This window comes from Poecilia reticulata, chromosome 5 (genome assembly GCF_904066995.2).
Source record: "Poecilia reticulata chromosome 5, P_reticulata-male-v2, whole genome shotgun sequence".
Classification (NCBI taxonomy): domain Eukaryota; kingdom Metazoa; phylum Chordata; class Actinopteri; order Cyprinodontiformes; family Poeciliidae; genus Poecilia; species Poecilia reticulata.
In genome coordinates this window covers 20,286,574-20,299,804 of record NC_088834.1, presented here as the reverse complement: position 1 = coordinate 20,299,804, position 13,231 = coordinate 20,286,574, and the positions used below count along the sequence as shown (strand labels likewise).

At 37.5% G+C, this 13,231-nt stretch overlaps 1 protein-coding gene across 4 annotated transcripts; it reads left to right on the top strand.

Annotated features, from left to right (window-relative positions):
* The first annotated feature begins 1,036 nt into the window (after positions 1 to 1,036).
* On the top strand, positions 1,037 to 9,874 carry stx16 (syntaxin 16). Of its 4 annotated transcripts, none has more exons than XM_008409965.3 (9): positions 1,037 to 1,501; positions 4,319 to 4,330; positions 4,464 to 4,571; positions 4,677 to 4,817; positions 5,909 to 6,071; positions 6,174 to 6,262; positions 7,253 to 7,396; positions 8,032 to 8,112; positions 8,486 to 9,874. In XM_008409965.3, the coding sequence occupies exons 1-9, from the start codon at positions 1,376 to 1,378 to the stop codon at positions 8,588 to 8,590; spliced, it is 969 nt and encodes a 322-aa protein (XP_008408187.1). In that variant the 5' UTR covers positions 1,037 to 1,375; the 3' UTR covers positions 8,591 to 9,874. The 4 variants fall into 4 exon arrangements, with proteins under 4 accessions (XP_008408187.1, XP_081463380.1, XP_008408189.1 ...); XM_008409967.3 differs by having other exon boundaries at positions 1,039 to 1,456; XM_081607254.1 differs by lacking the exon at positions 4,319 to 4,330 and having other exon boundaries at positions 1,038 to 1,501.
* Positions 9,875 to 13,231: the final 3,357 nt, after the last annotated feature.

The window sequence follows — 13,231 nt, the reverse complement described above, 5'->3', positions numbered from 1 at the left end:
AATGTCCTGCTAGTCTTTTGAATTTATTGGCAGCTTACAATCTTGACTTTCTGTGAGTCATATGACCAAAAATTGTTTGGTGGGAAGAGGGGTGATAAGTATTTTAAAGTAACATGGTCGACAATTTACTCAGAGACTTAATTTATCTTTTTATAATTTAAGTATTAAAATGTTACAGTATCGGGAACTACTGTTATAGTATGGGAACTATTATAAATAGTACTACTTAAAAACCATTTTAAAAATTACATTATTTAATTTGCATTACTTATAATTTAGCTTACTTTCAGGAAACATGAAAAAATCTGATTTTAATTATTTTAAATAATTTCATCTTGTGTGTATGCGGTTGTGTTTTTTGGTAGAAGGAAGTCACAGGTAAAAGATGAGATTAATTAAATTAATTTTAGTCCACTTTTCCCATTCTATTTCTATTCAAATGTAGATTAAATTTTAAATGCATTGTAGTTCTTTTTCTGTCATATGAATTAAAAATAAAAATCAATGAAGTTATGCACTGACCTAAAAAAATAATCCGATGTTTAATTATAGTTCTCTTCTCACCTGTTTTGCTTTTATATGACTACTAAAAACAACTTATTACTAATTAGTTCCTCAATATTTCAGACTTCATGGAAACCTGTGCTCTTATTCCAATAAATATTATTTAAAAAAAAATTTATTTAAAGAATTAAAACGGCCTCTCAACCCTCCAAGAATAGAAATATAGACAATAGATTAATTAATGTTTTAAATGATTAAACTATTAAAAATGTTGCTCATTGGGATATTTTAAAAATGCTATAATATTAATAATAAGTGAAATAACATTTTGTTCGCATTGAAATAGCAATGCATTTGTGCATTATTTTTAACAGTTTCACTAAATAATTTAAGTGGCTGCAGTGTATCCTGTCCTGTATCAGCATGAGACATTACTTAGAAAAATTTTAAACCTGACAGTGTTTAAAAAAAGAAAGAAAAAATGTTAATTAAGCCACTAGAGGGCGACATATCTGTAAAGTGTAGATGAGGGTATCACTAGAAGAAGATGCGCTTAACGCAGATGTTTACGTGTTGACGTACACATACTTCCGTAGCTCTCTAAAAGAGGAGCAACCGTTTCCAATTTGACCATAAATACAAAATTGTCTCGAACTTCCCGGTTTTCTCTCAGTACTTAAGTTTGATGCTAAAGAAGCTTGCTAGACCAATATGATCGGAGAGATTTGAGGGGCTGTAACCGCGAGACTTCCCTCACTCTTCGCAGGTAAAGCTAAAGCTAGCAGCGCGTCATTGGAGATAATTTACTAAATCATCGGCTGATCCGCAGTCAGTTTGTCCTCTGTTAATTCAGAGCTCAACAAAGGCAGTCATGGCCACTCGGCGTCTGACCGATGCCTTCTTGTTAATGCGGAACAATGCGATCCAAAACCGGCAGATTTTGGCTGAGCAAGTGAGTACATACGACCCCCGTCTGAGTACACGTAGCAATGCTGCGGTGAGTGCTCTGCATCGTTTTGACATTTTACTGTGTGTGTTTGCATGTAGTTAGTCCCTGAGCCCGCGTAGCTAGAGCCACCTGGGTAGCAGTAGATATTCTGTGTTGTCAGAGCTGATGTGGTCCCTTGTTTCACTTCATGACTGATTGATGGAAGTGAATCAGGAGGACCACGCACGGATGTTTTATTGCCCGCAGAAGCTAAATGGTAGCTAAAAGCGATGAAAAATGACATTTGTTAAATATTAACCACTGCTAAAGTCTGATTTTGACACTATTTAAATCATTCATTGCTATTGAAAGTTAAAAGATGTTTACATGTGTTCTCGTCTCTGTAAAATCTGTGCTGTAGTCTAGGTCCATCCTGTGACTGTAGCTGATTTCCTCTGTGACATGTTTTGGATTGGCTAAGTCAGACCTCTGTTATATATATATACATATCCAAAGCTAGGTTTGATATTATTCAGGCTTGTAAATCAGTATTCACATCCCTTGAACCTTTTCAACTTTTTGTGAGGTTACAACAAACTCACACTCATTTTCACAACTGTTTAGTCGAGGAAAAGGGACGCCTGTTGGTTGGCACCAGCAGGTTTTCATCAATGATTTCCCATCTTTTTTCCCCATATTTTTTTTATTAACTGTGACATACTTTCTTGTCCTTGCTAAAGCGAACTTTCCCCACTGCATGATGCTGCCATTACCATGTTTCACAGGGTTTTCAGGGGGAGTTGCAGTGTTAGTTTTTTGCCGCGCATTTTTTATTATTTCACCAAAAAACCATTTTATTCAACAATTTTCCCACTGAACCCTGGATCCTTGACTTCTGACAAATGCTGTCCTTCCACGGCCTGTCAGTTCATTACTTAGTAGCGTTCTTATATTTTGAGGTTTCTGTGATATTTTCAAAGTTTTGAGTATTTTATTATAGCCTTCTTGAAACCTCTCCCTTTTCCTTGACCTGACTGCTGTGTTCTTTAATCTTCATTATGCTAATTGTTCTTTAACATTTTGTTTAACAAACACCCTTCATAGAACAACTGCATTAATACTAATACCGGTTATTTGTAAAACATTTGTAAACAATGTATTGGTATATCCCATTTCACAATTATGAACTATTTTATGGTCTATAAAATAAAATTGCGATACAATACGTTGAAGGTCATGGTTGTAGTCAGACACCAACACTTAAAAAAAAAAGTGCAAAGGAGTTATGAATAGTTTTCTGAGGCATTGTGAGAGACAAGTCACCACATGGTGTGGAATCTCTCTGCAAAGGTGCAAAATGTGTCCAAACATTTTCCCTCAGAGCAGCTCTAATGGAAGGCAAACATTTTTATCTGAGATCTTTCTTCCCAAACTTTTTTTTTTTTTCCAAACCCGCAGCTTGAAAACCCAGAAAGGGTAAAGCTTGGTATCAGATTACCAGGGAGCCCAAACAAGGGATAGTTGACATTCCCTGCCTGCAATGAAAACTTCATTTATTGTTGATCGTCTGATGTGATAAATTTCATTTACAGGGCGACATGAGTCAGTCTAGAAACAAAGCCTATGTTATAAACCCTGATGTTTGTATGCATGCTGAAACCTTTACAGAAGTAAAGGTAGAAAACATTCCTCTTCTTACTCCCTGAAACATTCTCTAAGCTGTAGGAAGCTTCCAGCTGCCACTATCGCGCCCTGCTGTGAACGTTTCCACCACATTCCTGCTCAGCTCACATTCTCTCGCAGAAACACGAACAGATCAATGTTATGGTTTCACTCCATTTTACTGGAGAATACTAACAGAATTTCAATGCCTTGACAAAGCACTCGCATGCTTTGAACATTTTAACATTTTGCCACACTACAACCTTTAACCTCACCGTATTTTATTGGGATCTTATGTGACAGACCAAAACTTAAGTACACTGCTGTATCTATTATTTAAAAGGGAGTATGGTGCTCCAAACTCAAAACGACCAAGGAAGGTCAGCAGTAATTAGAGAAGCACCTGGCGGTAGCCGTAGAGGAGGTGCAGAGAGCCACAGCTCAGGTGGGAGAGTCAGTCGACGTTAAAACTACTGACATTCGTACTCTTCACCAATCTGCAGTTTCCCCAAAAACAATGTAGGAGAGACGGCAGCATGTGCAGGAAGAGACTCACCAGCTGAGACTGAAATCAAACTTTCTGACCTACGCACAAAATGCTGTAAATCTATTGCCGCGGCGTGAAGGGTGGTAGTGGCAGCATCATGCTGTGGGGATGTTGGACATTGACACATGACATGCAGTCTTCGTACAGTCTGACTGAGTTTGAGCTGTTTTGCTAATCAGAATAGGCAAACGTTTCGGTCTGAAGACATGGGGAAACTGGAAAAAGCTGTAATTGCAGCTGAGGGTGGTTCTGAAGAGAGGGTTAAGTAATTTAAAAACATTTTTTCTCCGCTTCAGATGTTCCATTACATAAAATCCCAATATCATACTGTGACGCCTGTGGTTGTTATGTGGAAAAATTTTATAAGAACTTGCTGAGAATAGTGTATATATATTTTTTCTTTCTGTATGGGAGCTTACACGATCTAACTTTACATCATCGTCTCAGGGATGATTTATTTCTTACACTAGTAACGCACTTGAGTACATTATGAAGGACTAATATGAGCTGCTAGAACTAATGACGCTAATTTTTAACTGAAAGTAGGCAGCAAAACTTTTCTTTGATATTTGCAGGGGGTTGTTTTTTTCTGCGTTTCAATCTGTTATTTCTGCTTCTCTCTCCCTTTGCTTAACCTGGCTGGATGGAAACACTCTGCTCTCTGACAATCACATTAGGAGCTTGACGAGGTACCACTGTTGTTTTCCCTTCACAATATTAAGCGAATAAAAGTAGAGCTCTACAATCATCATAATCATCACACCATTTCGTTGCTATAAGAAACATTTTTATACAGATGTCTGGGTTGTTTTTTTTTCTAAGTTGGCTGATGACCGGATGGCTCTGGTCTCTGGGATCAGTCTGGACCCAGAAGCTGCTATCGGCGTCACAAAGAAGCTGCCTCCCAAATGGATAGAAGGGGTCGACGAGGTAATTCGGATCACCGGTCGAGCAGAAATGAAACATTGAAAACGCGCAGTATTGATGTGTTTTTTTTGTGGGTTTTTTTTTTTTTTTTGACTGCTGATCTTTCAGATCCAGTACGACATCACACGGATCCAGCAGAAGATGAGGGACCTGGCTTTGCTTCACGACAAGCACATGAACCGTCCAACGCTGGATGACAGCAGCGAGGAGGAGCACGCCATAGAGATCACTACCCAGGAGATCACGCAGGTGCTTTTGTTCACCGCTGTCCCCATTTGGATCAGTTTTGGTTTGAGTTACAATTCACCTTTTTATCTAATTTCGACACTCGCTGTCATTAGTGTCCAGATGAGGAGTGGAATCAGCAACTTGCCTTCAGGAGCAACTTGCTTATTGTTGCAGAGGTTATATTACGCAGTGCAGTTTTATCGTTGAGCAGCAAATGATAGCTGCGTTTAATTATATTGTTTTATTGATGCTCTCATGAAAATAACAGTGGAGGGGAAAAAACTAACAGATTCAACAATAGTTTTAGTTTTTGGGGTAAGTAAACATAATTATGCGGAGTTTTTTTTTCTCACAATAAATAAAAAATTGACAATACAGATTATGCAGTAACATTCGATGGTAAAAGAATTGCCCGTTAGCTATCTAAAATTAAAGACAGACGTATTTGATGTAGCCTTTCCCTGTGGCTCTACATCAGCTTTAGCATTTCTCCATGTCTGTCATCGTACGCTTCGTCTCACTTTGTCAATTTAATGGTTTATGGTTTGAGATTTTATATTGTGCAGCACTTTATGACTTTGTTAAAAAATAAATAATTAATCTCTGCTGAAATTTTCCTTTAAACTGTTCCTAATTTCTTCCATTAGTCTGCAGATTTTCTCAAATAAATGATGTGCTAAATGGAGCAACACGACTTACAAAGTGTGGCTAAACGTGATTTAAAAGTATCGTGCAGAAATCTGAATTTATTTATTTATTGCTTTGAAAATTATTGCTGGTTAACTTGTTGCTTTAGCTGTTCATATCTGACCTCATTAAAAGTGCAAGTTTTTAACATTTCTGTGGTTGTGCAGCTTTGTAGGAGCAGCAGCTTTTATTTATTAGAGATTTATTTGTGTAATTTCCTTTTTTTTTTTTTAAATCTCTATTTGTACCTTTTTATAAAAAAAAAATTCTTGAACAGCAGAGGAAAACTCAAACTGATAAAACAGAGATGCTTTTGACATTGTTGACTTAACAGAAAAACGTAAAATATAAAAACACGACCTCCTCCAGTCGGGTCCTGCTTTGCTTGCGCTGGTTGACGGCTCGTGATCTCGTCTTCTGCTCAGATGTTCCACCGATGCCAGCGATCCGTGACGGGCCTGCAGTCTCGCCGGGGCCACTGCACCGAGCAGGAGGAGAGGCTGTTGGTGAACGTGGTGTCGTCCCTGGCTCAGAGCCTGCAGGACCTGTCCACCAACTTCAGGCACACGCAGTCCAGCTATTTAAAACGTAAGGAACTTCTTATTCTGTTCTACATCATCTACGTAGATCCGTCTTAGACGGCGTTTCTTTTATTTTTCCGTCTTAATCATGCGGACGGTTATGTACCAGGCATGAAGAATCGGGAGGAGAGATCGAAGCACTTTTTTGATTCAGGACCTTTGATGGAAGAGGATGAAGAGCTAGCTCTGTACGACAAGGTGAGAGGCTTTTGTTTTCGCCAGCGGAGCGAGAGCCGGACGACATTGCTGCAGCTGAACGATGATTACGTCATAAACAGTTTCCGTATATTTTTAAGGTTTAGTTTATTCGACATAAAACATTCAGACACACATAATAGTTGTTGCAATCAGTTGACCCTGCAGCTACAAACCAAAGAAATTCAAAACAAAGTCGAGTAAAATTAATTCATAAGTGTTCATAAATCAAAAGGGTGTAGGCTGAAGCTATTTGGGTTTGTTAACTCTTCATAACTTTAAGTAAAATTAACAAAATACACAAAATCCATTAAAAAAAAAAATGCATAAAAATCCAGACGAGAAAAGAAAAAACAGAACGATAAAAGTAAAGTAAATCACCATCAGGAAGTTCTCAATCATATTTTAAATATGAAAGTCCCTGTATCGCTTTCACTCATTTAATGTTTTAGTTTATTTTTTAACTGTTATGTAATTACTTAGTTTACGATCTTCAGGCAAACTATCACACTGATAATCTCCAGCAACACATACTTTTTAATGTTATTCTTGATTATTTTGGTAATTTTATAAAAGTGTAAATAAAATTTAGATGTTTTCATGAGTCTGCCTGTTTGTCTCCCTTTTTTTGGTCATCTTTCACACATTTTGCTTTATTAGAATGAAATCTAATGAATTTAGAAGTGGTATTTTGTTTTTATGAGTCGATTCAGGCCTGCATTAAACTCCTTTTAAAAAGGTAAAAAAATATATATCTTTTCCACAAAAGTGAGCAGGATGAAAGTGTCAAGAAATAAAACAGTCCTGTTTATCTGTCACTGTTTACGCTGATTAGAGCCTGTAAATGATTAGCAACTAGCGACATGAACTCATTAATATTGATGAATTACTGTTGCATTATGGGTTGCAACAGCGTTTGCTCAGGTTTTCTGTGCTTATTATCCTCCCTTCTTTGTGAGTGTGTAACAGGTTGTGTGAATCTTGAATTCTCAGGGGTTCACAGATGATCAGCTGATGCTGGTGGAGCAGAACACGGTTCTGGTGGAGGAACGGGAGAGGGAGATCCGACAAATAGTGCAGTCCATCTCGGATCTGAATGAGATTTTCCGGGATTTGGCGGGAATGGTGGTGGAGCAGGTACTAAAAGGAGAATAATAAGAGGAATAATTGTAAATGCTACATTTATTCTTTTATTATTTTTTTTATTGGTTACTGTGAACATTTAAGTCATTTTGTTTTTGAAAACAAGATTTTTAGAGGATCTTTGTCATGTTGGTATAAGCCTTGAATCTTTTTTGCATGTTTTTTTTCTTTGTTTGGTTTTTCTTTTTTTTTTTTTTTGTTTTTTTTTTTTCAAAACAAGGCAATACTAGACTTTATGGTTGAGGCTGCTGTATTTAAAAAAATGCAGAAAACTGTATCTAACAAATACAACTTTAAAAATAATTAGAAAAAAGAAACAGAAAATCTAGCAGCCAGAAAAATATTTAATCAAAGAAGGAAAAAAATCCGTTCAGTTGAAGTTTGCCTTTTTTGTTGTTGTCATTTAATATATAGCAGAAGAGAAAGCATTTGATACCATCTCTGTATGAAAATTCATTCATATCTCTGCATTTTAGAGATTATCTTTGTAAAATAAAAACATCCTTATTTAAAAGTTTAGATGTATTTGGAAATGGAGAAAAAAAACACTGGCATTAGCTTTACCAAATAAAGTGCAACTCCGGCTGTTTGTACTTTGTTCTAATAAAAATGTTTCGATTTTCTCGAAGGGAACTGTTCTGGACAGAATTGACTTCAACGTGGAGCAGGCTTGTGTAAAAACAGAGGATGGACTAAAACAGTTACAAAAGGTAAACAAAACACGACTCTGCATGTCATATTTCAAGCGCTAGATGTTTCCTGTATGAACCATCCAGTTATGTTTGTAAGTTTACAAACATATGATCGGCAGGGCTTTCAATAATAAATCTGTATTTATTTATTTTTTCCAAAACGTGAATGATGACAAAGCAATTAACATGAACGTCTTTGAATCTAACAATTGGATAATTACGTTATTTTTATCCGTTGTCATGAATTTGGATGACTTTGATCATTCATTTGCTTAAGTGTTAAATGTCCACAAAAGATTTTAAAGACAATAATAGAAATCCACATGCCAAATGAATGATTCAGGACCTAAATTTTTATGTTTGTACGTTTGTTCTTCCCTTTCCTTCGCAGGCGGAGCAGTATCAGAAGAAAAACAGGAAGATGCTCGTCATTTTGATCCTTTTCGTCATAGTCCTCGTTCTAATTATTATTCTTTTTGGAACAAAGTTTAAGTGAAGCATTCCTCCGGCTTTGTGTCCATCTGTTTGGGTTTTTGTCGGGTGTCTGTTTGGACTTGGACTCTTCTGGATTCGTCTTGAAGCCGTCAAGAAGAATTCAACATCCCTCCAAGTGCATTTTCAGCGGTGTGGAGATGCTTTCTGGCTGCTGTCACATGAAAGAAGCGAATCTTCAGCCTGGTTAAAGACGAAGACTCTGACAGGAGCCCCGTCCGCTCTGACATATCTGTGTCTTAACGAAAGGAAAACCCCTTTAATGTTGAAGTACTCGTGATAAACTGCTACAACGGAGTATTTTTCTGTCGAAGCACAGGTGGTGATGAAGACCAGTGTCTTCTGTCTAAAAAGTAATTTGGTTTCTGATGGGGACAAGAGTTGGTAAAAAAAAATCAATGCATTGGGTGGGATTTCACTGCTAATTCACTCTCAGCTCAGCGTTATATTTACATCTCAGTATTTGACTTTTTAAAGATGTAAAGAGGATAATATTAGCATTTGGGTTGATTAGAGAAGCTGGTCAGTTCCAAAAAAAAAAAATCCTTTGGTTTTATTACCTCCCTATTTTATTTAAGTGGCTCTAATATTAACAACATGACTCTCCTTGATACCCTACAATGATTTTTAATCTTCTGTCACATTCGCTACACTTTGAATGAAGTGCTCGTTGTAAAAACACTTGTTTTTATATTCCGCGGTCCATGCATAAAGTGCTACCTTTTTAAGCTCTTGCAGTTTGCACATATTGAGGGCCTAAGAGGAGAGGAACGTTATGATGTAATACTACTGTTGCTTGTATGATAAAAAAAAAAAAAGAATTATTTATTTTCTGATACCTTCAAATAATCCAGAGGTGTTTCCTGTAGGTTTACTGTAAACTGAGTAGAGTATGTTTAAAATAAATCCACTCCACTGAAAACTGTGATGTTGTCCAACGCAGGCAGTCGCTTGAAGATATCCTCATCAGTTTTAGGATGATTATTATTGTCATTATTGTTTCTATTTCAGTTTGGACACATTTCATTCGAGTGTGTTTCGAATTCTCCTCATGTACTTTCTCATTTTAAAGACTGAGAAGCTTAAATGATGGCTTTACTATCTGTACTTAAACCTACACTTCATACAACTGTCCAATCATCTTTTGTCGTTGATGTGGAGTTTTTGTTTGTGACGGACAAAACGGTCTTTGTGGTACTACATGTATGCTTTGATTTTTGAAGTGAAACAGTGGATGACATGGCTGCTTTTTTTTTTTTTTAAGAAAATAAAGTTGAAATATGGCGTGTTTTATGTGTGGTGAACATAAAGAGTCTATGATGAAACTGGATATTAAAGACAACAAACAATAAAATGGCATAGATTAGTATATTTCATCAGCTAATGTTTGGTCTATTACGGTTACGGTACTGATTAATATCCCTTGCAAATGTTGCATTTTGGGAGTTCTGTAAAGGTTCCCTCCAGGTTGCTTGGTGTGTAATATATGGATGTTCAGTGGTGCCCCCAATGGGGGAGTGCAGGGGTCCATGGCCAAATGCTGGGGATCCTGTTTTTTTTTATTATTCTTGAGGGATTTTCAGCATGTTTTTTTAAAATTCAACAATAAAGGCACACAGAACAAACATTACAGACCAACAAATTAGTGCAAAATAACCATGTACTGATGCTTACAGTAATAATATTAATAATAAAATACAAAAAAGAGACAAAAAACAATTCTAATATGGAAGAGAATAAAGAGAACATAATTTAGTAGTTGTAATGATAGTTATTAATTGTCAGACAGAAAATAAAATAAATAATAATGACGAAGCAAAAATCTGACTTACTTGTACATGAAGGTTAAGTAGTAATATTACCAAAGAAAATGACCCAGAGAGAATCCACAAGTCAACTTTTTAAAAACTAAGTTAATTTATGTTTAGAACAGAACCAAAGGAAAATGTATGTCTATTGGAAGGTGTGTTTTTTTTAATCTAACATCACATCAGAGGGAAAACGCTGTTTTAACAGGAAAAAACCTCCACCAAAATTAATAAATAAAAAGGTCAATGGAAATAGAGATGAGGATTTATTCTGTTATCCTCCTAATAATCCGCCCTCCTAATTTTCTTCGTCTTTTGCAAAAACAGGCCCACAACAACTGAGATCTAACATCACCTGTGTGGCTGGAGCGAACTGATCATAAGTCCAATTGTAAGCTTTTTTGAAAGGCGAAAACATCTTTTTAAGGAAACTGTATTTCTTGTATGCTCTTGTCTTTACAAGTTCACATCCAACAAATGCTACAAAGTCATCGCAAAAGTTACTGTCTGGAATAACTGCTGCTTTGATCAGCTTTCTTGGTGAACCGTAGATCCCTAGAAGGTTGTTAACTATGACCTTAGCATAGTAATCTGAGTTTAGTTTCCGATCAATTTCATTACATTTATGAATGCCTAAGTGAGCTGACAGATAAATGGAGAGACGCCTTTTCAGAACAGCAGACTGTTCCCTCAGCAGCAGTCGTTCAGAATCACGGGGGTATTTTTCCAAAAGTCTATTGACGACAGCAGAAATAATGTAAATCTCGTGTTTACATGTTTGGCATTGAAGCAAGTCTGACACCTCATTGATAAACTCCTTAAGCACAGAGGGTTTGACACTGGATTTGCAAGTTTTGCAATGGAACTCACAGTCAGTCAAATCATCTTCTCCCTGAGCAATGCCATGCTCAAAACATTGTATTCCTTTCTCTTGCTTGTCTTGACCTGCCCTGACTTCAGTGCGTGCTGTAGGGTCTACTCCTAGTAGCCCAGTCTGCACACTATCAAGGTCCCTCTTGGTAGCAGGATTATAAGGTGGTTGTTTGCTGGTTCCCTGATCCCCAATGTTGGGATGATGTTTTCTGCCAATGCTGCTGAGCTTTGAATGGATGGTTCCAATAGCAGGCCTCTTAAAGAATTTAAAGGGAGTAGACTTCTCTGCAGAAGAAACATGATCAAAGCCAGTAGAAAGTTCTGGAGAAGGAAATTGTGTAAAGGGTTCAGTTTCTGGAGAAGGAACCTGCACAGAGGCAGTATAATTTTCTGGAGAAGGAACTTGCACAGAGGCAGTCGGAGGTCTGCCTGAAGTAAAATGTTGTCCTGCTATATTTTTTATAAAAGACTTAATTGCGCTCCCAGGAAATGATTTTAACTGGCCTTTTTCAAAGTCAGCTGATTCTAAGCTTCGGTTATGTGGAGAGATGGAAATATTTGAGACATGGTTTTGTAATTCTTTGAAGGCTGCGCGCACCTCTTGGTTTTCAAAAGTACCTGGCTCACTACAAGGACCTGGATTAGGACGATGTCCTGCTACATTTTTGGCTAAGGACTTAATCACTTTATCTGGAGATGAGATTAACAGGCCATCATCAAAGACAGATGATTCTAGGTTTTGGGTGTGTGGAGGGATGGAAATAGATGAAGTCTGATTTTGCAATTCCTTGAAGGCAGTGCGTACCGCTTGGTTTTCAAAAGTCCCTGGCACATTACAAGTTACTGGATTAGGACCTTGTCCTGTAATATTTTCCGCTAAGGATTTAATCGTTTTTCGAGGAAATGATTTTGACTGGTCATTCTCAATGACAGCTGATTCTAAGCTTTGGGTTTCTGCAGAGTTGGAAGCATCTGAAACCTCACTTTGTAGTTTTTTGAGGATAGAGCGTACATCTTGGTTTTCAAAAGTGCCTGACTCTGCCACATTACAAGTTACTGGATAGGGATGTTGTCCTGCTGAATTTCCCACTGACGACTTCATCCGTTTCAGAGGAAATGATTTTGACTGGCTTTCTTCAGTGTCGGTTGATCCTAAGCTTCGGGTCTCTGGAGAAATGGCAATTTGTGAAACCTCGTTCTGTAATTCTTTGAATGCAGCGTGCACCTGTTGGTTTTCGAAAGTGTCTAGCTGATCCTCAGAGCACTTTTGAATTATCCGCTTCATTTTCTTACCTTAGTTCTCTATCGAAGCTATCCTAAGTTTCCAACTTTGCTATTTTTCTACTGTTTTTTTGTCTTAAAACAGTAGATTGTTGCTGAAGTTTTCTGGGAGAAGTTTCCAACAGAAATGAAGTAAATTAGAATTAGAGTTGGTTACGTTAAGCCAATGACTATGACGTATTAAAGACTTCTGGCCTTTGCTTGTCGCTTGATGACAAGACGTCATAGTTCACGACGTGATCAAAGGCAAATCCGATTTTGAAAAATACGCCAAAAATAGGCTAACGTGAAAGGACAACAATAAGGGAGTGGGAGTGACGTAATAACTTCGAAGAGGGTAGTATTACGTTAGCCTGACCATTGCCTTCAGTGCTTTCCTTTGCAGTTGCTCGAGAGAAAAAAAATCTCGTTTACAGCACAGTCTGGGCTTTCTCCCCTTCGCCTGGATTCCTTTCCCGGTTTTACCGTTGCTGTAGGTTTAGCAGCGCCTAAAACTACAGACGTTGCTAAAACTGTGTCCGTGTTGTTCACGCTTCCAAATATTGCAAACATTAGCAGCTGGCAGGCGCTGCATTTATGCCGCTACTGAGTAACGGACCGAGGAGCTCAGAGGAAGGCTCGTCACAGAGCAGGGAGCAAGGTGTCCGTCGAGCACCATGTGTATTCAGGGAGCTAGTTTATTT

Bases quoted from the DNA above. Each gene is read 5' to 3' on its own strand.
- stx16 (XM_008409965.3), top strand. From the start codon at position 1,376: ATGGCCACTCGGCGTCTGACCGATGCCTTCTTGTTAATGCGGAACAAT. The intron at 4,818-5,908 runs GTGCTTTTGTTC...TCTTCTGCTCAG, and splicing joins CTACCCAGGAGATCACGCAG to ATGTTCCACCGATGCCAGCG. The intron at 8,113-8,485 runs GTAAACAAAACA...TTTCCTTCGCAG, and splicing joins GACTAAAACAGTTACAAAAG to GCGGAGCAGTATCAGAAGAA.